This window comes from Crassostrea angulata, chromosome 3 (assembly GCF_025612915.1).
Source record: "Crassostrea angulata isolate pt1a10 chromosome 3, ASM2561291v2, whole genome shotgun sequence".
NCBI lineage: Eukaryota > Metazoa > Mollusca > Bivalvia > Ostreida > Ostreidae > Magallana > Magallana angulata.
The window spans coordinates 7,434,365-7,458,556 of record NC_069113.1 but is presented as its reverse complement, the minus strand read 5'-3'; the positions used below and the strand labels follow the sequence as shown (position 1 = coordinate 7,458,556).

Below are 24,192 nucleotides of genomic sequence, written 5' to 3'. Positions count from 1 at the left end.
AGAACAGGCAATTCTAGTGACAGTTTCTTTGTGCTGATTTTTTGGCTTTGTCCACAGTGTTTGATAATTTTTTCAGTTAAGTCTTGCACAGAAATATTATGCTGATCTGACAGCACAATATGTTCGGCCTGAAAAGCAATTATAGATTTAGTCTTTAATTTTTCTTCATTATTCCTTCTAAATATTATTAAATGTTATAATATTTATATTTTTCCGCAGATCAAAGATTTTTTTACAGGGATGGAGGGGTCGGGGAGGTAGGTGATCCCCTCAAATGTATTAAGTGAATTTTCATTAAGACCAAAAGTTCAAGTTGAATTTTTTTAATTTTAGACCACTATTGATCTGCACATGTTATTTTTATTCCAGTCCTGCATTTCTATATTTGATGATAATGATAAACATTTGATTTATATTGAATTAAACTTAACTGATTCATTTTAATACTCACCAAAAAGTTGTCATTTATGCAAAAACATAATGGCAGAAAGCACGTGTGAAATGTCAGAAATATACCGATTTCGAATTCAGCGCTAAATGTATTTTCGCATTTCTCTTGTTTTTATTCTAATGAATGGAAAACACCGCGAGAGTCGGGAGCCAATGAGATCGCGTGTAACAAAATGCGATCGCCAAACCGGAAGTTTTGAGCAGTTTAGAGCTGCACTTATTTTCGTGAGTGGTGAACCATGGATTATTAGGGTCATTGTCAGGGTTCTCGAGGGGGTGAGGTAAGAATGAAAGTAAGGGGTGCTAGAAGGGGGTTTCAGCTAAGCATTGCATGTGTTACTGTCGCGATATACGGATTATGAATAACGATATTGGGGGTTGAATCGGTGACCTACATTTTTTACCTAAAAAAAGATAAAGACCATATGTTTTTGTGTATAGTTAATAGACCTCCTGTATGAAACAAGCGCCTGTGTCTATTTCATAGAATATAGGTGTTTGTAATCAAATATAAAATCTGGAGGTTTATTAATTATAAACTTTATCTTCATTAATTGGTGGATAAAATGTGTTCTAGAAATAAATGTGACAATACCAAAATAAAGTTTTTGTCTGCTGTTGCAACAATTAACATGCTTTAATAGAGATCCCCCATAGGATTAATTTTCGATCCACGCCTGACCTAGTACATGTAATAGCATTAATAATGAAATAGACTTTACTATTTTATGCATAATGTTCCTTGGAAATGGCTCGATATATTAGGTTTTTATGCAAAATAGACACCCATTATTTTTCTAAAAACATGGTATTGCACACCACAAGCATCAAACATGGCTATGATTTTATTAAGCAACCCAATATTTATATTTTCAACCACTCTTCAAGTGGTTGAATCGAACGATAACTCTGTTCTAAATATCATCGTTTAATATAAATAACCGCTGGATTGTGAAATAAGACATACATCTTGAAAGATTTTCATGTTTTAACATACTTGTAAATCAAAGTAGGATATGATATGAAAAACAACCAGTACTTACGTATTCTGAGAATATTATCCGAACACTTATACTTCCGCTCGAAATTTCACAGGAACTAAACAAATCTCGGTGAAGTCTCGTGAACTTTCATTCGAGCACCTCTGGATTTATTACATACTTAGAACGATAAAGAAAACATTCAAAACACATTCGCAAGGGTGGGTAGGGGACGTGTATTGCTTATGCAATACTCTCAAAATGCATGATGGATTTAATCATTCTCCGACCATAATTATCACCTCATAATTCTCGAAGGATGGTTCCTTTTTCCATAATTATAAGGTGAAAAGTCATATTTGTACTCTTCGCTTTACATATTAACACAAACTATAGTTAGACAGGGGGTATTTTTGAGGGGTGGATGGGAATCTTTTCTCACTTTTTTGTCTTGGTTTGTATTTATTAGTCCCCTACCGGTTTCACCGGAAGGGACGTACTCTTCGCCTTACATATTAACACAAACTTTAGTTAGACAGGGAATATTTTTGAGGGGTGGATGGGAATTTTTTCTCACTTTTTTGTCTTGGTTTGTATTTATTAGTCCCCTACCGGTTCACCAGAGGGGACTATAGCTGTCCGTCTGTCTGTCCGTCCGTTTGTCTGTCTGTCCCACTTCAGTTTTCCACACTTTTTAGTTCACCTGAACCAAAGGTTCAAGTGAGCTTTTCTGATCACCCGTTGTCCGTCGTCTGTCCGTCTGTCCGTCCGTCTGTCTGTCTGTCTTTCTGTCCGTCCATCTGTAAACTTTTCACATTTTTGACTTCTTCTCAAAAACCTCTAAGCCAAATTTAACCAAACTTGGTATTAAGCATCCTTATGAAAGGGGATTCTAAATTGTTAAATTAAAGGGTACAACCCTTTTTAAAGGGGAGATAATTACGAAACAGTGAAAATAGGGTGCATGTCTTTAAAAATCTTCTTCTCAAGAACCACTGCACCAGAAATGCCAATATTTACACAAAAGCTTGTATATGTAGTGAAGATTCTAAATTGTAAAAATCGTGACCCCCGGGCCAAAACTGGGGCCCCAGGCGGGGTTCAAAATTTAACATGGAAATACATAGGAAAAATGTTTAGAAACCATCTTCTCAAGACCCACTGCACCAGAAATGCCAACATGTACACAAAAGCTTGTATATATAGTGAAGATTCTAATTTGTAAAAATCGTGACCCCCGGACCAAAACTGGGACCCCAGGCGGGGTTCAAAATTTAACATGGAAATCCATTGGAAAAATGTTTAAAAATCTTCTTCTCAAGAACCACTGCACCAGAAATGCCAATATTTACACAAAAGCTAGTATATATAGTGAAGATTCTGAATTGTAAAAATCGTGACCCCCGGACCAAAACTGGGGCCCCAGGCGGGGTTCAAAATTTAACATGGAAATCCATTGGAAAAATGTTTAAAATCTTTTTCTCAAGAACCACTGCACCGGAAATGCCAATATTTACACAAAAGCTTGTATGTATAGTGAAGATTCTAAATTGTAAAAATCGTGACTCCCGGACCAAAACTGGGGCTTTAACATGGAAATAAATAGAAAAAATGTTTAGAAATCATCTTTTCAAGACCCACTGCACCAGAAATGCCAACATTTACACAAAAGCTTGTATATGTAGTGAAGATTCTAAATTGTAAAAATCGTGACCCCCGGGCCAAAACTGGGGCCCCAGGCGGGGTTCAAAATTTAACATGGAAATACATAGGAAAAATGTTTAGAAATCATCTTCTCAAGACCCACTGCACCAGAAATGCCAACATGTACACAAAAGCTTGTATATATAGTGAAGATTCTAATTTGTAAAAATCGTGACCCCCGGACCAAAACTGGGACCCCAGGCGGGGTTCAAAGTTTAACATTGAAATACATTGGAAAAATGTCTAAAAATCGTCTTCTCAAGAACCACGGCACCAGAAATGTCAACATTTACACAAAAGCTTGTATATATAGTGAAGATTCTAAATTGTAAAAATCGTGACCCCGGACCAAAACTGGGGCCCCAGGCGGTCCGGGCTACAACTTTAACATAGAAATATGTAGGAAAATGTTTAAAAATCTTCATAGTATCAAGAACCACTGCACCAGAAATTCCAAAAACTGGGCCCCCAGGCGGGGTTCAAAGTTTAACATATATAAAAAAATGTTTAAAAATCTTCTTCTTAAGATCTACAATGCAACAGTTTGGGATATCACTATGCATACATTGGCAATTGTAGATTTTAAAGTGTTAAAATCATGACCCTCGGACTAATACTGGGGCATCAAGAGGGGTTCAAAGTTTAACATAGAAATATATAGGAAACATGATTAAAAAAATCTTTTCGAGAACTACAATGTCATACTTTGTGAGATTACTTTACTTGGATCCTCAAATAGTGAAAACTTTAAATTATAGAAGCGATCTAATACTGGGGCCCCAGGAGAAGGGGTTCAATGTTTCACATAGAAAGATAGGAGGGAACATGTTTAAAAATCTTATGGAGGAGAACTACAATGCTTAAATTTGTGAGATTACTATGCAAGCATTCTCAAATTGTAAAGTTTCTTAATTGTGGAAGCCGTGACCCCCAGACTAATATTGGGGCCCAAGAAGGGGTTCAAAATTAACATAGAAATATATAGGGAACATGTTTAAAAATCTTCTTCTCAAGAACTACAGTGCAACAGTTTGTGAGATTACTATGCAAGCATCATTGGCTATTGTAGATTCTAAATTGGTAAAATCGTGACCCCCGGACTAATACTGGGGCCCCAAGACCTCCAGACCAATACTGAGGCCCCAAGTGGGGTTCAAAGTTTAAGATAGAAATATATATGGAGTTTGTTTAAAAATTTTCTTCTTGAGAACTACAATGCTACAGTTTGTGAGATTACAATGCAAGGATCCTCAAATAGTGTAGTTGTTAAAGCCAATCATAAACCCCAGACCAATACTGGGGCCACAGAAAGGGGTTCAAAGTTTAAAATAGAAATAACATATGCTATGAAATAGAATGTTACAAGAAACTGTTGTTCAGGTGAGCGATGTGGCCCATGGGCCTCTTGTTTTCTTTATGCGTTTGAGGAATTAGATGAGATAAAATAAAGAGTATTATTTAAATCTTCCTTCTTCTTTTTTTTTTATCTCATTTCTATATCAAGTATGTAGTTTAAATTTCCTCTGTTCTTTTATGTCTGATTAAAGGTGCATGGTCACGATTTTTGTCAAATTATATTTTTCTGTTTTTATTATTTACAATGCTTTATGAATGCATTTCAAATTATCAAATCAAATTTGGGTGCCAAAGTTTTAAGCAAGATACAAGGCTCACAATTCTTCGTCATGTAAACAAGGCTCGTACCCTGTTTTTGTTTACATAGGTTCAATATACCAGTAAAAAATCTTTTTCAAGATGATTTGTCCATATTCTTATTTCTTGTTAAGCATAAATAAACTGTTCCTAACGATTTACATATTCATTTTAGGTCTAAAACTGGAATTTTCACTTCAACATTCAAAATGTAAACAAGAGCTTTGTTTACATATCGAGGAATTGTAAACTCTGAAACTCGCTTATAACTCAACAAATGACATTCAAATTTTGGTCGCCTATTAAAAATGCCTTACTGAAGCATTATAAACATTAATATCGAAAAAATAATTTTTGACCAAAATCGTGACCATGCCCCTTTAAAGCATAACATTTATAACGTTTTTAATAGTTTTGAAATAGATGTATGCTTCGAAGCTTTCATAGAATAATTCAAACCGGTAGGGGACGTGTATTGTTTATGCAATACTCTCAGAATGCTTGTTTTTTCATATCAAAGACAGATACTGTATTGAAAAACTATTCTAATGTTCATTAAATATATTGGGTTAGACACGGATAAAGTCTAAGACAAATACTAGCAAAAGATTGGTGTATTGTTGGGCGTCGTCGCAAGACTATTTCTCTTGAAAGGATAGGGGAAATATAAGGCTGTTTAATGATGACACACGCTGTTAATAAAAGCCGTGACGGATTTGGCTGAGAGTCTTTGTCTAAGGTTGTTTTCATGGGCGTAATGAAGTTTTATAAATAGAAAACACGACAATGCATCTTTGTGTATTGAAGTTCCTATTTTAAATTATCACGACATTTTCCAATTTGTTTTTTTTTTCTTTTATTTTTTTTTTTTTTGCCTCGAAGAAAATATTTTAACAATACTTGAGATATTTAATTTCAACCGATCACATTTCCATATTTATATCATTGAAGGAAAAAGCGTGAACATATTTTTAGATATCACTTTATCATCAAGACAGTTGCCATTATATTAAACTAACCCCAAAATATTTCTGTTTTGAGACAAATGTGATTTATTAGGTTTTTCGATTATAGTCAACACAAAATGGTTTGAATTGATAAATAGGGAGTCAAGAGTGAACTGCAACCATATATAACTAAAATATGATAACTCGTTTGTGAAGATTTGGGTCACAGAATGGGGAGCAGCGTGCATAATTCATTTTCATTTTTGAAACTGGCAGTAAAACAATAAAGTATCTTCGTCTAAAGTACATTGGATTTGATGAATAATACCTATTGTTTTATTCAGTATTGTTATATTCAGTAGTATTTTCTCACTATATAACTCTATATAGACGAATAGTCAATAATTGTAATATTAGCTCGTCCGAAAAATATTGACCGGTCAATATTTTTTTGATATTGACTGGCTAGGAATAATATCTAGAGAACATTCCCTCTATTTCAAATAATCGCCTCTGATTTGTCGATTCGTAAACGATGACGCGAATAACTCTTCGCGACTCCAAAACAAGGTGACGTCATAATAGACAGTCAGTCAAGGCAAGTAAACAACGAACGCGCAATGCGATGGTTTGCTATCATAACGGATATAAGGATTTGCGAATTACTGTGAAGTAAAATCAGGTTGAACATATGTATGTTAATTCTTACGGTCGGCGGAATATCACCAGTGACCGTTTGATGCCGAGGATATTTTGGAAATGAACTTTGCACAAAATTGAATTCGTGAATTCTTTGTTGAGCTGAGAAAATTACGGCGATCTGTTTTCAATTAATTTCTTAAATTTTGGTTTGTTTCTTCATATAACAAAACAAATGTTGACTGTGATTTCGGGCAACATTGATTATATATGCCCCCTTGGGACGAAAATATTGCCCGCCGCTTCGCGTCGGGCAATATTTCGTCCCTCGGGCGCGAATATAATCAATGTTGCCCTCAACCCCAGTCAATATTTGAATACTACTTACGCTAATGGCAACAGAATTTAAGAAATTATAATCTGCTCTAAGTGTATGTTTTAATTAAGCACTTTGATCTGCTGAGAAAAATAAGACTCGAGCGACACTCATGCTGTGTAGTTTCCTTAATTACACTAATAAGACTGATATTAAATCACTTTTATAATCTACGAAATAATTTTAATTACATTTGGGTTTGAAGTATTTACAACCCTTCTAAACCTTTTGTGACTGGTTCGTAAGCAGCTTTATTTCCGTGTTTGAATCTAATATATAAAGTTTCAAAATTGTTCAGAAGTACTTTATCCTCAGGGATGAAAGGTTGCATAACGTCAATGATTTATAAGTGACATGTCAAATTCGTTTGCAAGCAATTTGTAAGTGTACAAAACCATCAGGGAATAAATAATCCGTAGAAAATACCACGAAAATACAAATTTCTTGGTAGTTCTTTTATACTATAGCAACGGCAAGGTCGGGAAACCGTGTTAAAAAAAACTAGAAAAAAAACTTTTTTACTATCATTTATTAAAAATGTTCAATCTAATTTCTGACAGCCAGACTGTAATATATTTGATTAAAGGGCAAGAATGTCAGACAGTGTTAATGAACATCTAAAAAGAAATCCCCTTGCATTTAGCGAATACTCTGAAGAAGAGGAAGTAAACAGGAGAAACGACGTTACGCAGGTATAACACAGGTATAACAGGTACAGGTATAATAGGTTCGTGCTTTAACCACTGTCCGAATGATGATTGTTACTATAACAATCTTCATTTGGACAGTGAGCAGAGCACGTGCAGCATACAAAACATTACTATTATTTATCGTAAGTCATTGAATTAATAATTGCTGTTTTCCAACGAAATAGACACACCTTGAAATAATCTGATGACTTGCGGACTAATGCACTTACCTGACTGACGGTCCCACAAGCTTCAACTAAAAACTCAAGCTTCCTGTTGAGTTTTTAGTGCAGTTAACAACTGTGAATGTATATAATTATGTAATTGTATAATGTTTGGTTATAGGCACGGAAATCAATAATTGAGTTGTTTTTACGTGTCATTTTGTCAAAGAAATGGTAATTCTCTACATTACATTTTTTTGTAAACAACTATAAGACTCGAGCATTGTTTACATAACAATCATTTCTTACCACTGCATCTCGCTTGTAACTTGACTTTAACATTCAATATTTTTGTCAATCATTTAAAAATCACCAGTAAACCATTTTATACCTAAAAAATTAAAATTTTGATCTCAAATCGTGTCCAAGTCCCTTTAAAGATAATGATTTGATAAGCTACATGTATACACTGCTATTTATTTTCTAAAATTCCAGATATTTTAGCTTTTTTAAAATCTCTTTATTTTTATAGAGCTCCTCTTCTAAATGGAATCAATATCAATTTGGTCCTAATTCGTCCGTACAAGTCGTAGTACGAATCAGATAAAAATACTTATCGAAGTTATTGAAAATGTTTTCCTACGATACGTGAAGAGGTTTTACATTACAACGTTTCATAAATATGAAACACATATAAAACATTAATACATATATAGTTAACATATATTATCCCGTGATAGCTCAGATGGTAGAGCAGAGGACTGTAGTATGCATTACTGATATCCTTAGGTCGGTGGTCCAAATCCGCCTCGCGGGAATTTTTTTTTACCATATTATTCATTGGTCAGCATTTTTGATAATGATAAGAATTTTCATCAGTAATAAATTAGTAGTTTAATTTAAAAGTAGACAAACTTTCGCAAACTTTTTTTTTCATTAGTTTCAAAATAAAAATGGTGTACTTTGATATGTAGTGATGAAAAAGATGTCACGGTTCTAATTTTACACTAAAATAAATAGTAAAACCATGTCACAAAAACGTCAGGGGGGGGGGGGTTGAACCCCTTATCTTCTTTGAAATATACTCTCTTCTGTAATTAATCTACATGTACTCGTATAATGAAAAATTGTACAAGCAACCTCTTCACCCAACCCCCAATTTGTCTTGCCCCTTCAGCTCTTTAAAATAACGATTAACATATTATTGAAATATTTGAAATATTAAATCGAGAAAATAATACATATTTCATCATGATAATATACTTTTGATAAATTCAGTAATTCCTGGTGTCATGTATAAGTGGTTAACCACAAACCTAAATACATATGCATTAATACAGTATATTTTAATTCCAAAAGGAAAAAATAACACAAGACAGAAAGACATCTTTTGACATGTGTAAAAGCACAGTGACAAACAATTGAAGAATTTTAATTATAATGTTCAACAACCAAAAAAGACAAAACCACAAGAGTATGAAACATCAACCATGCCTGGCTTACAAAGTCCTAATTCTCTCCTTCACACACTCTCTCTGTCTGCACCGAGTTACAACAGAAACATCGTAATATGCAAACTATTGATCGAACTTCTATTTCCGTGTCTTTTTCCTTGTTCAACAAAAATGGGGTTCAAAATGTCACAATAAAGATTCATAGATAAGATGCAGTTCTTAATGTTCTGTTAAATATTTCATAATTGCAAAATGTTTTCTGCAAATATAATTGCTATCAAAATGTTCTTCTCATTAAGATACGTAATGTCGATTTTTATATGATACATATTCTTACAGAAAACCATCTCAAAAATAATAATTTTACGCCATGCACTCAACGAGTTGTGAAGGGCGCACGTTGACCTTTTAGACAGTCAACCAGTCAGTCCGGCAGTACATTATTTGGTCAGAGAAACTCCTCCGCATTTACTTAGCGAGTTTAGTTTTCGTTGTTATTAAGAGCATTAAATTGTATATATGTGCTTACTTACAGGATATTCCAACTCGATCTCGAACTGGGAACTATGCATCAAAAGAACGTATAGATTTGGTCAAAAATTAAATATACTACTAAAAAGAAATCTCGATTCACTTGACTTTATACACGAACTTTATTGCTCCATTTGCTAATGCGCAGGAAATTGTGATTTAATGTGTGAAGTGAGAGTTGTACCCCCTAGCTAAGAACAAAGAAGTTTGAAACAGTTTGAAAGTGCAACTATCAAAATATCATGAAAACTGTAGTTAATTACAAATTGCGAAGACAACTGCTGGCGTAAATATAGTCAAACATTTCCAATTCGTTTTTCTGGGAGTGAGTGTGCATATATGTAGGATTTGACAGACTAGGATCAAGCCTAGATATAAAGTTTCAAGTCATCTTTTACCGCTGATTTTTTAGGGGTGAAATTTCTTCTAAATATCAGTATCGTCAAACATCTCTCATTTGTTACAATTATAATAGTATATTCTCTGAGGAGACTGGATGGTCAACATATTTAGAACCATTTTAACAAGGCCTTGGACTATCAGTAGGGCGTAGCTATCTATTGCTTGCGTCAAAACAAGTTAAAAATGACGCTGTTTTAAGCGAAACATACACCGATTGCGTAGTCTTCGCTCAAAAGCCAGACAAATCTTGTTGATTTCAAAGAGCCATAGCTGAGTGGCTAGCAATGAAATACACATGCCTACGTCACATTGCTGTTTGACACAACTACCAAAAGTCCAAGTTCATGGTAAAATGGTTCTACCATCGGATCTACTTAATATGTTACGATCTGATTTGTTGAACTGTGTAAATTATAATTTAGTAAAAAAAAATACCAATGCAGTTAACCTTTAAATGTTGATATTTTCCTATATTTTTATTCTGGATTCTTCTTCCAAACGAGATGAATGCAGTCTACAAATTGTCATGACCGTCGAACTCTCCTATTGGCCACACTTCTAATTGTAATAAATTTCCAGAAAATAATATATTGGGTGTTTCCTATGAATTTCATTTCCTTAATTTCATGTATTGTTAAACAAATGTTGCTGCACGTGCTTAACAAGATATTTTAGTGGATGAAAAGTAGTTACGCTGGGAAAATTTGATGACCAGTACCGACGAACTCACAAACGGACTTTGTACATGTACATCTCAAAAACATTATATCTCTCAACACGGTGCTTTGGATATTATAAATATACTATGAGAAGTACTAATATCATTAAAAGTGAAATTGTTCAGTTGGAAAAACAATCAACTTCTCCTTAAAATCTTCTTTTTTAAAGTGTGTCCAATACCTACAATACAAATAAGGCAAATCAGTTATAAATCAGAAAACTGCTCAATAATTTAAAAAAGGGGGCGGAGCAGAGTTGTCGAGCCTCTTTGAAAGAGAGAAATAAATTAACCGAATTAATTGAAACACAAACTTTAAGACGTCAAGAAAATAATTGTCGAATGGCTTTTAATTCCCACAAAATAAGATAATCAAAGTCCTGAAAGCCGGGCTCTTTTGGTGTGTCTTTATGCATATTGTGTAGTAAAGACTGAACATATCTCTCTCTCTCTCATGCTTTTAATGTATGCAAAGCGTCAGAGAGCGACCAAATTTTGTAAGCGGCTATTAACAAAAATATGTATGTCTAGTAGAAAAAAGTTCATCAGTTGCTGCCTTGAATTTTGCAACAAGCGTTATATATTCAGTCCCCACTTCTTCAACGCGCAGCAAAATGTCCAATATGCAATCTCTTGTTTTTAAAACACGTTATTAATAAGAAAACTAAAAAAGGTAGACATATCTCTCGAAATTAAAAAAAAGAAACAAAATGCCGAAACTTTTGACAAAACGTGACTTTTTGTGTAACTATTTGGTATAGCGGAAGGGTTTAATTTGACGCTGTTTGTTTACTTTTAAAGTTGTGGTACATGTATTTATAGTAACATTGGCGATTTGGCTGCCTATAGCCAGGACTCTGCTTTCAGCAGAGCCCGGCTAAACATGATAAAAGATTTTCGGTAAAGCAGTCAATACATACATTACCATATTTCATGTGTAATAATCCAAGTAGGACCATAATTGCTAAGACGATAACAGCTAATGATGATCCAATCGCAATCCCCGCAGAATTTCCATTGTCATTCAAAAACGCATTTGATTCTGAAAAAAATTCAAACTAAAAACTTAAACATGGCTATAAATAGACAAGTAATTAAGACTTTTCAATTTTGGCGGATTGGTTTTGATATGACCCACTTCTTTTTGGTAATTTCTGAACATATTGAATTCAGTTTAAAGCTGCAAACTGCCATTACTGTTAACAATTTACCCAGTGTCGATTCCATGTAAATAATAACTATAATCTACAAGAGTCTCCTGTATTTGAACACAATATTCTTTTCTTTGTTTTGATTTAAACATATTTTTATTGTTCAAAAATACAATTGGGACTGGGCACATGATTTAGACCGAACTCTCCCAAATATATTCTTTCGGATCCTGTACTGAAATTAAACGTTATATGGTAATTATTTTCTAAATGTAACATAGGATAAACAAACCTCTGTCCAGTTTGACTGGCATGGTACACCCAAGCATGTTGCAAGACATGATTGCAACGCCGTACACGCCTTTTGGGCCAGATGGAACATCAGCTGATTGGATAGTGGCGTTTGATTGGCTAATATTAGCAACAACGTCCCATACCGTAATGGTTTGTTGATATATAAGAAAATACTGAGGATATCCTCCATCAAATGGGGAACTCCATGTAATTCTCAAGTATTTAGCATTCGTTTGTGAAATACCGATGATTTTTGGTTCTGCCGGTCTTGCTAGAAATATAATAATACTCACTTTAAACTAGACCGATAATATTAGTAATAGAATGCTGAATTCACTTTTCTTGTTATATTTATTTTCATTGCGTCACTAAATTACCGATGATCAAGATACATTACCCTAACTATGCACAGAGGCATTGTGCCTTCAATTTAGTAACTTACATTTCTCCAGATACCCAATCTTATATGTACTGCTGTTTTTTGACAAGATGACTTCTTTTGCTTGACACATTATTTCGTCATACACGACGTCACGACTGACTGTAAAAGCGTACGTGTGTCCTCGGTAGACGATGGAATCATTTCTGTACCATGTATAGGACCAGGTTAACTGGTGTCGGTAATATGCTGGCTGTGACGTGGAATAACTTCTACAAGTCAAAGTCAACGTGTTACCGTATCGAGGAGTCTCCAGGTTCGACTCAATTATAGGAGTCGATGGCTTACCTGTTGGAATGGTAAATGAAAGACAGCTCAGAAAAGATTAACCATTCAAATTTATGTATATATATATATATATATATATATATATATATATATATATATATATATATATATATATATATATATATAAAATAAAGTATAGTGTGAATACTAAGTACTAATTATAATTTTTGAGCAATATAAATTCTGTTTTGGCTATTTTTGTATACGTTATTATTTTTCTTTTTGCAAATTGATCATATTGTAATTTTTATCCTTACTCGTCCTTGTGGTATAAGTTCTTATTGAGAAATGTTTCGACTTGATGCACACTTTAGTACATTCTACATCATTAGACTCTGACTGCCAGTTTCATATACATTAACTGACTCTTATCTAACTTATTGCACTGTTCCCAGTTTTATAATCAACATATAATTTTTTTCAATAAAAAATTCAAACACATTCGATTATTTGATGATAAAAAAAAGAAAATTCATGTTATAAAAGCAAGCTACTTTTCATGAACACATATTCCAGTTCTAGTGATTCATGGGATTTCGTTCATGGAAGTATGACGGAGCCAGTTAAAAAGGTTTTACATCGTTCATGGAAACAATAAACTTTAAAAAGCTGGTCATCGGGTCAGTAAGCGTCCACGAAACTCCCATGTGATTCCGATAACATATGTGCTCTTGCCATAATGACAACGTTTTTTTTAATAATTGAAAACTACATATACATGCCTGCCACAACGAGTAGTACTCCTCTAGTGTTCTGGGCATCGGATAGTGAAGTTCCACCCCTGTAGAGATCACCATCTTGGAGAGAGATATTTTTCACCTCCAACAAGATTTGTGATGATGATTTGTTGGGAATCCTTTTGTACTGGTATTTTTCTGATTGGCCGCTGGTATTGCCATTTCTTGTAATAGTGAGTATTGTTTTTTCTAAGGTGTTGGTATTCCGAAAGATATAGTAAGAGCCAGCCGAAGGGAAAAACGGAATGGTCCATGTAATTGTTGCATTCCTACCCTCTTGAGATTTAAGTATGTCAGCTGAAATGTATAAAGAAATGAACATTTGAAGCAATTAAATAATTATACACTTAAATTTATAAGTTATCACTGACATACAGGTATATACTTAGTTCAAAGGTGGATTGATTTAGCGATACAGAATATCCCCATTCACAGCTAGTATTTTATATTATAAGCCGAACTACTTCTTAGTTCAACACACAAGAATGACGCATCAAAATTTGACAGCATACAAGCTTTATAATTACTTATTGAATTAAAAAAAATGCTTTTTATATCATTAGCCCATAAAACAATTGTACAAGTACTTTAACTTTGTAATTCTCTTTCTATGTGTTTTGATAAATTCATATCAAAAAATAGAATGGATGGTGAAACTAACGTTTATTTGGCCCAGAAAACAGACCCCGGCACAGAGAAATTTCTTTCTTCATCGAGTCAAGAATTTTAACATCTACTTCGATAGATGAAAAGTTTAAAGCATCTTTGACTGTGTATGGCTGGTTTGCATCGGACCAATTGCCCGGATCATCATTCCTGGTGACAAAGATAGACTGTTCGGAATCTCCAACGGACGACCAAGAAAACTCAGCGTTTCCAGCAATGAATTTAGATTTAATTTTCTCAGAGCCTAAAGAAAGAAGAGAAGATAAAGCCAGACGTAAGAACAAGATTCCCGCAATTGATATCAAAACCCTTAATATTTTAATTTTGTGAATAAATGATGAAATTATAAGTCGTAAACTGTAAAAGTAGTTGGATAGTGGCATGTGGGTGTGTCTAATTTTAATGAAAACGACTCATAAAATACCATATAGTAACGCATTTGAACGAGCATTCCATGTTAAGTGCATATTAATGACGTCATAATGAAAAATTACATTTTTAGTCATTTTAGTGCCTGTAGGTTTTACCTAATATCATACTTATACTCTATCCCGAATTTTTGCTTTTACCACTTTTTGCTATATTATAAATACCTTTGTGCTCAAACTACGTTCATCCACTAATTTGAAACGCCCCCTCTACCGATTCAGGTTTTAATACACATCCCAAAATAGAAAGTTTACGGGCATTTTGCATTGCATTTCCCATTAATAAGCCCGTTGAAAAATTACGCGAGGTGTCCCGAGTATTTCCGAATGGAGAAAAGATGTAAACATTTCCCTTTATAAATCTCCTTAAGATTTTTTTTTGTTCCTGTAAACTTCTATGAGTGAAAAGGGATAATTTGTTAATGAGGATATCTTGGATATTTTCCATTTCATCTATTTCATTTCTACTTCTTTCACATGTATGTGTATTTTTTTTTTATTAAAAATCATCAAAAAGTGATGGTAGCAATAACTTGGGACAGACTATAGTACAATGCACAGCATCATTAAGGCGGACAAAGACGTTGAAAATATCGTACATTTTGCGGCCAAATTTTGAACCGATTTTGAACCCATAAATAGAGTTCCTGATTTAAAATAAGAAAAAAAAACCAAATAAGTGTATTGTTTCACATCAAATGCTATTGTTGTTAACTATAAAACTAGATCTGAAATTTCGATACTTCATTAGAAAGGGTCATTTGAAAGTAAAATTATTCCAATTGACATGCAAGGGCGTAGTCATCAAGTGTATTTTGTCACTTGTTTAACCAGGCATTTGGCCAATGTTTGATAAGGATGCTTTTTAAGAGCATATATTTTGTCACTTTTTAAAATGAAGGGTACTTGCAGTTAGGCTTTTCAATTTGCACGGAGTCACTCAGAGTAGAAGAGACCACTTCTTTTGCCTGGCATGTTATCTTATCTTTATACAGTTCCTCCTCAACTTTCAGTCTTAATATGTTGCCTGATCGAATGATGAAATTGCCGTTCTTGAACCACTTGTAGGTGATCGATGGATACCGTTTATAGTTGTTCGGCAAGGAAGTAGAAACACTCAAGCATTTCAAAGTCACGTAGTTACCTACGTCTACTTTAGTTTGTCCTATAATTTTTGGTTTCAATGGGTTTCCTTTAAAAAAAATATGAACATTGTAAACAACTAATTCCAATATGAAAAAATATCTTGCATACATTATTTTCAATTTTTATGCAAAAATGTTGTCTAGCAAGTCGGTCTTTACCGTATACAATAACGTAGGCCCAATCTTCGGCGAGTGGGCGTAATGAACCCCCAGTGTATACTCCAGAGTCTGGGAGAGAGACGTTTATTATCTGGAACCCCACTCTCCGAGGATCCGACGGAGTTTCCTGGTAGACATACTTATCAGGATAAAGACTACTAGCGTTTTGTTTGCTGACTTTGAAGATGGTCTCATTTTTGTGAAATATTGAGTATCTTTCATTTTCGGAGTAACTTGTCATCGTCCAGGATACAGTTCCAGTCTCCCCCTCTCGAAAGAATCGTTTGTTTGCTGTTATGATAAATGTAATATTAAAAATCACACATGTTTGGAAGGTATATAAATAGACTAATACCCCCTTAAGCAAGAATTGCGCCGTTTACTTTGAGACTATAAATGATAGTTTGCAATGGGTAATTGTATAGTTCATAAGCACAGCTGATTTATAGAGACAGCTGGTGAATGAGAACCAATATCGAACAAATTCACACAATGCCAAAGTACTTTTAAAGATTAGAATGTAATGTTCAAAAAATTTCAAATTGTCCACAAGTGTATTCTGGGGGTTTTTTTCAAGGAACTAAAATAAATTTTGCAAGCAATCAATCAGAATACAAACAAATAAGCTGCCAAAATTTATCTCCAACCATCTCTATAAAAAAAATTCGAAGCTCGTTAACTTTCATTTCACACGAGCCTGGAAATAAAACATCGCTTTAATTCATGGGAAAAACTAGAAATACTTACTTTTAATGTCAAAACTGAAATAAGCCAAGGAGAAGTTTGTGTACCGCTGCATGATCTCCAGTTGTACACTGTCATGGTTAATGACGTCCTGAATTTGTATTTCAGAATTCCTGCTGACGGCCCAAGACTTCAAGAGTCCGACACTACTAGAGTACCTCACATATTCTTTATCAATTTGTGTCTTATCCAGTTGACTCTTCCAAGAGATGACTAACGCATCTTCCTGGAAGGTTTTCTGAATATTCAGTGACTTTACTCCTATAAAAATAATAAAATAATTTGTATGTACATTCTATTAAGGGAAACATGTTCAAATATCATTGTCGAATAGACACCATGATGTTGTCTCGCATGTTACGTTTACTGTCTGTTTTCCAACTGAATAAACTTTTTCTCGGTGTTATTTAAAATTCATAAATTATTTCTATAGGCCCCTTCGCACATTTGTAAAGGAATTTATCAAAATCTCACTTTTTTCTTATTTGCTACTATCAATAACTGTGTATATATTAGTGTCTCTGTATAATTATTTACAACGTCTCCAGTAAATATGTCATGCATAGTTAACAAATTTCTAGAAAACATCAAAATGTTTTTGTATAAATTAATAACATTTTAAATATTGGGCAGTGTGGTAGAGAATCTATTGATTTTATTCATTATCAGTTCATTATTTATTCTTTATACTTAGCCAAATGCTTCATCAAAATGGATTTTTCCTGGAAAAAAAACTTCCTGTTTTGTCTTTACATATAGTACCTTACTAATTTCTAGTATAATGTTGATGTATTTAGATGTGCATTTTCCCCATAGTTTGAGAGAAAGATTTTTTTTATTCTTAATGTGAATTGAAATAATTATTTCTATGAGTGATAAGTTTATAGTTCAATACCGATTATATTTCCGTATTCTATTTCCTTTTTTTTAGATTAGTTATTCATTTATAAGGCTTTAGTAATTAAAACGGAAAAGAAGCTTTACTAGATATATTTCCGTGTGTTGCGCGTGTTTCATTGACCTTTATACAAAATACTTTATAATAATATTTTTCAATAATTCTACGTTGTTTTCTGTACAGTCATGTATCTTGTGTTCAATCATGAACGGATATTAGCGGTATGGATGAGACAAAATTGACAAAGCTCACAAAAGTTTTTGTCTTGTTCTGAAATGCTGAAAATTAAAAAAAATGTTTAGAAACAGTACATACTTTAAAAAACATGTTTTAGGGCCCCGCTCTTCGGGCGCCCTATAGTAATCAATCTGTCCGTCCGTCAATCCGTCCAAGATCACATCTTCTCTCCCCTTGGCCAAATATAACTCATACTTCACCTACATGGGGGCTTTGGATAAAGGGTGTGCGGCGTCTTCTAACTCATTTTCTAGGTCTAAAGTTAATTAAGATCATGGCATAATTATTGAAAAAAAATCCATGTCCGAATTACATATTCTCTCTCTTTGGTCCAATCTGGCTCACACTTCACCCACAGAGTGCCTTTGGTCAAAGAAAATGCGGTGATCTCAAATGAATTTTCTAGGTCAAGGTCATATCAAACCACGCAAAAAAAAAATTCAGAGCATATTTACTCTCCCCATTACCCTATTTGGCTCATACGTAACATAAACAGAGCTTTGGGGTAAAGGTTGTGCAGCGACCTTAAACCAAATTTCAAGTTCAAATGTTAATTAAGGTCATTGCAGACCTCTTGAAAATCCAGCTTAGACCACAAATTAAATCGCATTAGCTTAATATTAAACTAAAAAATGCTGTTGGTAAAGACAATGAGCTTGACTAACAGTTGTATACAATGTAACAACCTGAAAGTTTCTAAGACATAGGTGAAAGTCACAGCAAAAACCTCTGAAATGCTTTTATAGTATTTTCCATTACTAAAGCGGGGTCCTTTGAGATTAAAACTATTTAAATTATGTTAGTAAAAGTGTATGTTATTTCTGATAAATGTTTTAAAACATAACATATTGAGCTTTAAAACTAATGGTGTTGAAAATATCACAAAAATGTAAGATTTAACATACATATCTATCTCCAAATTGTCTGACTCCCTCTATTTCTTACGTAAATTGATTGTACTTCACAGCTCTATCGAAACTGACAGGATTTAAATCGAAACGATCCAGTTCGAAGCAGTTTATTAATTGGTCGAAATCTTCAGATATAATCATGATGATGTCAGACTCATATTCCCATATAAGACGATTTGGCTGTTTCTTTTATCAAACAAAATGCTGTACATTAAGAATGATTTAGTTACTTGTACTTACTTTCAATTCGTTTAAAGAAAGATATAAATATAAACAATAAAATTCTTTCTTTGATGATTCATGCGGGTTTTAAGGTAGCGTTCATTGTAGAAATATATACATAACCCGCTAACGCCGTCATCGTTTTTTCTGTAATGTTGCTTCGTTCATGTCCCGGATGAATCAACAATGATTTCATTTTTTAAATGTCTATATATCGTACATTGCGGGTGTATCGTTTACCCTTGTTGTTTAATATCAAAGCATTTAAACAAACTACAGAAAATAATTGCATATTTCATTTTTTAATTAATTAATTTTCTTGCATTATTTTACCAAAAAACACGTTAAAACTGGCCTAAATTTTCAACAAATACAGGAATATTTATCCCAATTCTCGAAAACACGAGAGAAACTGGAAATATAAATGGTCCGGTTGGAATTTTGCGCATAGAGGGTTACATGGTATATAATAAAGCATAAGATAGTTTGGTCCTAAGTTGAAACTTTTATTTTTAGAAAGATGCTTTTAATATTCTGTGACATTTTTAATACCTTTTTTATGCCTTAATGTTTTATCTGCTAAGTTTTCTTTTCTTATATCTTTTGAAAATGTTCGGTCTTCATAATTTTGAGAGTTTAAAAACAAGCAACGCAACATAAAGTGGTACTAAATAAAGTAATATAAAATCAAGACTATCAGTTTATTTATCTTCTTATTCAGATATGATTACTTGCTGGTTCTATGGCAGTTAAACAATTACAGCAAAATATCGGCTAGATTTCTGATTGACGTAAGTCCTAAAATATTGTACATGTATTATGTAAGATCGTCCGCCCCTAAGTTTCGGGTCAACCTAATTTGCATACAGCGGGTAGAAAATTACACAAAGGTTGATCTTCCATCTGTATTATAAAAGAGAAAAATAACATACCTGGTAGATAAATAAGCATCAAACAGGTTATTATAACCATTTCTACCATGGCGTCGATGATGATGATATTTGTTGTTTTTATTTTTCTGAAGTTCCGTGTGGATTTGTTTAATTAATCTATCACCAATCACGTGACGATACAAGTATTAATCTTCCGCGTTTATCTAATTATATAGAATCACACTCAGCTTCAGACTCTATTCGAGTAATAAGGAATACAAATGTGTCCGTTTAAAATAAGTATTTTATTTCTGTGTCACTTGTGCCCTAATTGTTACGAATATAATATTATAAAATATATTATATCTTTATGGGAGTATGTGTAATTATATATAATGCCTATATTAAGGAGAGAACAATCTAAGTTTTTAACCTTTGACATTACGTGAAACACGATGTCATTTAATAATCAATTGTAAATATATACGTCTTCGTGTTTAGAACTTGTGTATATATAAGCACACTATATTTGACATTAAAAGTTGACAATTTATTTATCAGGATTTACAATCACGATTTTTATTTTTTCACGAGAAATTTTTTCAAATTTTATTTTCCATTTTCAATGTTTATATTTACAGCGCATTACAAATCTAAATCCAGCTAGCTGACATTTGAAGGGCGAATTATAAACTAAAATAAAGTATTTTTTTATGTAGATAAGGTTTCTGCAATGACCGTGTCTGCATGTAGAGTGCTGACATTGAAAAGTATATGACCGCGACTTTTTAAAATCTAATTATACAGGTCAGCACATTTTTTCTTCCTCGAGGAAAATAATATATCGCTAGAGACTCGGATATAAGTAATGAAATAAGATTTAAGGCAGATACTGCTAGCTAGATCTATATGTTTTTCCTATTGAAGTTGTCATATATTTTTTTAAAAAAGAGAACAACTATATTTCTTTAAAGGAATAGATACTAGTATATCAATGGATAAAACTTAAAAACGAGATAGAATGACTAATAATGACTCAAAAGGAATTTAGAAGTCGAAAAGTTGCTCTAAGATTTAGCCGTCTTTATAGCACTCTTGTTTTCTATCTTATCTTATCTTTTAAAAGTTGAATTGTAATTTTAAAAATCTTAAGATGCAGTCCTGCAAAACAAAAACAAAAACTGCATTAGAATTTGCTGGTCAAAGTGCAAATCTTAGCTACCCAGGTGATCAGCTGCTACATGTATTCACACGTATTCATTTCCGTGCGGTGAATGTTTGTAGATTCGTGTTCTTATCAATATTTATCAAGGCAATTTTTATCAATTTTCATGAAAGCATTGTAAAACAAATTTGTTCGCCATAAAATTGATTTGATTTTAAACTGGAATCATAAATTCTCCTTCTCCATGTTTTGACAATCCTTTATTATTTTAGCATTTCAAAATCTTTCTAATTTGTGCAGTTAGTCGACACTGCTAATATTATTAGCGAAAACATGAGTAAAGAAACCAAAGATTCTTGGTGTCTGTCCAAGTATTGTTTTTATGGCTCTTGTAATATGAAATCTGCTGAGTGAACAGAAATCTACCCCCTTCTTGTTTAGTTTTTATCGGGTAATGTAGATACGACGACAGTATGAATTTCAACCGAGTGGGGAGAAAATGAGGTAGACAGTCATGCAGTGGGTGTAGGCTTTATTTTTGTTTCGTTTGATGCCATATACAAATTACCAATAAATAGCTCATGCACTTATTAAATTATTGACAAACTGTGTAGGATTGTTTATATTTTAATAAAGAAGATGATGCTGGCATTACCTGCCATTTGTATGATCATTAATGCTAGTGAGCAAAGTGGATTGTTTATCACAAACTTTATGTTTCTTTCTCTTGACCCTTGTTAACTTTTCAATCATATGATAAACTATTTCAGATTTTTATGTACATTAATTTTGTATTTTGACATACTTATGTATGATGTTTAATATAAATATACAGAAGACATTGTATTGAGTATATACAAACATACATATATATAGGCTACTAATTAAATGTTCATGTCTGTCCTAGCTCTTTCAATCATTCAACTCTTTCCTTCTTGTATATGTTTATTGATTGTTTTATGTACATTAGATTTTATATGTACAATCTTCATGTTGCCCCTTAATGGCCCTTATTAGTAAATAAAGAAATTGAATTGAATATACATCGAATTTAAGATTGGCCATTTTTATTCAGGAAAGAAGCGGAATATGCGTAAACTTTTACAGAGACCGGCGACAAACAGCGTCAGAAGAGACGTACATTGTAACTGCAGCCAAATGATTCACTGAAATGTTCGTAGTTTCGAATTACTGTGTACATATACTAGAGGGTGGGTGTAAACTGTTCTGCATCCTCTTTTTCTGGCGCCAATATCGAGCGTTGATTTATTCACCGGGTTTTCCAAGGGGAAATCTGGTTATTAAAATGGTGAAAATGACGGGCGGGCGGGCAGCTGCCAAAAAGGGTACACCTATTGTACGGAAAACTCATCTTCAGTTTTCATGATAGGAAAGTGGTGTTTTGCAGATCAATTGTACATACATCTATATCAGAGGTGTGCACATTACTTGGATTTTGGTCTTTGATAATTTAAGAAAAAATATTAGCTGTTGAACTTTTTTCATTTTTCTTAGAATATTGCAAATAGGGTACCCCTATTGTACGGATAACTCCTCCTACAGTTTTCAAGATGGGAAGTCGATGTTTTGCAGATCAATTGTAAATATATCAGAGAGTCGCATATTACTTGGATTTTGACTTGTTTGCAATTATTTTGCTGTATAGGAAAATAAAGGAAAATAAAATCGACAGTTTAGATGCAGATGGTGGCAAAAAATTGTGCAATTACTTAATGACAAAACTAACGAGAGTTTTTAAGTGATTTCAATGATTTTATTTTTCATCCACAGAATTCAAGTTTTAAGGTGTGTCAATCAAAATTTTTGAAATACCTTTGTTCACACCGGAGATCCTTGAAGTATATTTTATAAAGAAGTTGTTAGGATAAACAATAAAATCATATTATAGTTCATATTGTACAACTGATATTGATATAAAACACAAATTAATGCTACTCATTCATGCTTCATTAATATGAGATTATATTGCCAGAGAGATTTATGAGATATATAAACTGTAAAGAGTCAACGATCACTTATTCCATTTGGACAATTTTAGCGACTGTTTGCCAGATGATCACCTTGACACTAATGATTTTGAGAAAGCATACCTAATCAGCATCTTTGAATGGCAAAGTTGACAATGTCGTAATCTGTTATCAAAACTAGGTTATTGGGCGTATTATGCTGATAAAAGAAACACTTGTTTTATTGATTTCAATTAGCAAGTTTAAAAAATGGGGATGACAAAATATTATATTCATTCAGCAGTTACACTTCTATACTTATGAATAACACTTCAAGAGTTGCCCCTCTTTAAGACTGTTATTTTTTTTTTTTTTTTACAAATGATTGCTTAACGTTCATGTTGGAATATTATAAAATCAAAAATGTTATTAGATATTTTAATATGGTTTGTGCGATGACAAAGAGTAATTTGAGTGGATATCATGGGTACTAATGATCATCTTGCAAAACAAAAATGGAAAATAATTTGCTCGTTGTTGTCTTATACTTAAATCAATATTAAAACCGAATTCATTTTTATATCAATTAATCCTCTCAAATATTACTTTTGACCTGATTGTTATTTCTACATCAAACATGTATAGCTTAAAGTGAACACTTGGACATGGTCATAATTAAGCAAATGATTTCCAAATTTTTAATTCTCAATTTTTATTTGTTAGATTTTTAAAAGATGTTTTTATAGTCAATAGAAAATTTAAAAGCTTGTTTAAAAGATACTATAATTATAATTGTAATCTGCCATTATATATATTTAGAAATATGCATGTAATATGACCCAGACAATACAGTTTATTATACGTGTTTCTATTGTATGAAAACATCGCTCTATCAAAAGGTATATGCACTATTTTTAATCAGGATGTAATATATTTGTGATATTTGTTTTGGTGCAATATCTAATATGTTTATGGTATTTTTTTCATGTTCGTGATGGATTAAAATGCATAAGTACTTTAGCATTTTCAAAATATATGTACAAGCGTCAAAAGACATGAAAATATAATGAAAATATATGAAAATATAATTATACATGTATATACTGTTATATCCTCAAGGTAACTTAAGAGGGCTGGATGGACATGGCCATTTATAGACTGT

The 24,192-nt window shown here is 32.9% G+C and overlaps 1 protein-coding gene and 1 non-coding gene across 3 annotated transcripts; one reads left to right on the top strand and one right to left on the bottom strand.

Moving 5' to 3' along the window:
* The first annotated feature begins 8,332 nt into the window (after positions 1 to 8,332).
* On the top strand, positions 8,333 to 8,419 carry Trnay-gua (transfer RNA tyrosine (anticodon GUA)). The gene is given in 2 exon segments: positions 8,333 to 8,369; positions 8,384 to 8,419. It is a non-coding gene; the product is annotated as a tRNA-Tyr (tRNA).
* Positions 8,420 to 8,831: 412 nt separating this feature from the next.
* Positions 8,832 to 20,084, bottom strand: LOC128178712 (uncharacterized). 2 transcript variants are annotated; one of them, XM_052846007.1, is made up of 10 exons: positions 19,959 to 20,084; positions 16,762 to 17,019; positions 16,015 to 16,305; positions 15,621 to 15,902; positions 14,278 to 14,526; positions 13,602 to 13,913; positions 12,595 to 12,879; positions 12,151 to 12,423; positions 11,628 to 11,749; positions 8,832 to 10,889 (listed from the first exon to the last, which is right to left on the bottom strand). In XM_052846007.1, exons 1-10 carry the CDS (start codon positions 20,005 to 20,007, stop codon positions 10,872 to 10,874), a joined length of 2,139 nt encoding a protein of 712 aa, XP_052701967.1. In that variant the 5' UTR covers positions 20,008 to 20,084; the 3' UTR covers positions 8,832 to 10,871. The 2 variants fall into 2 exon arrangements, with proteins under 2 accessions (XP_052701967.1, XP_052701966.1); XM_052846006.1 differs by having other exon boundaries at positions 8,836 to 10,889; positions 11,633 to 11,749.
* Positions 20,085 to 24,192: the final 4,108 nt, after the last annotated feature.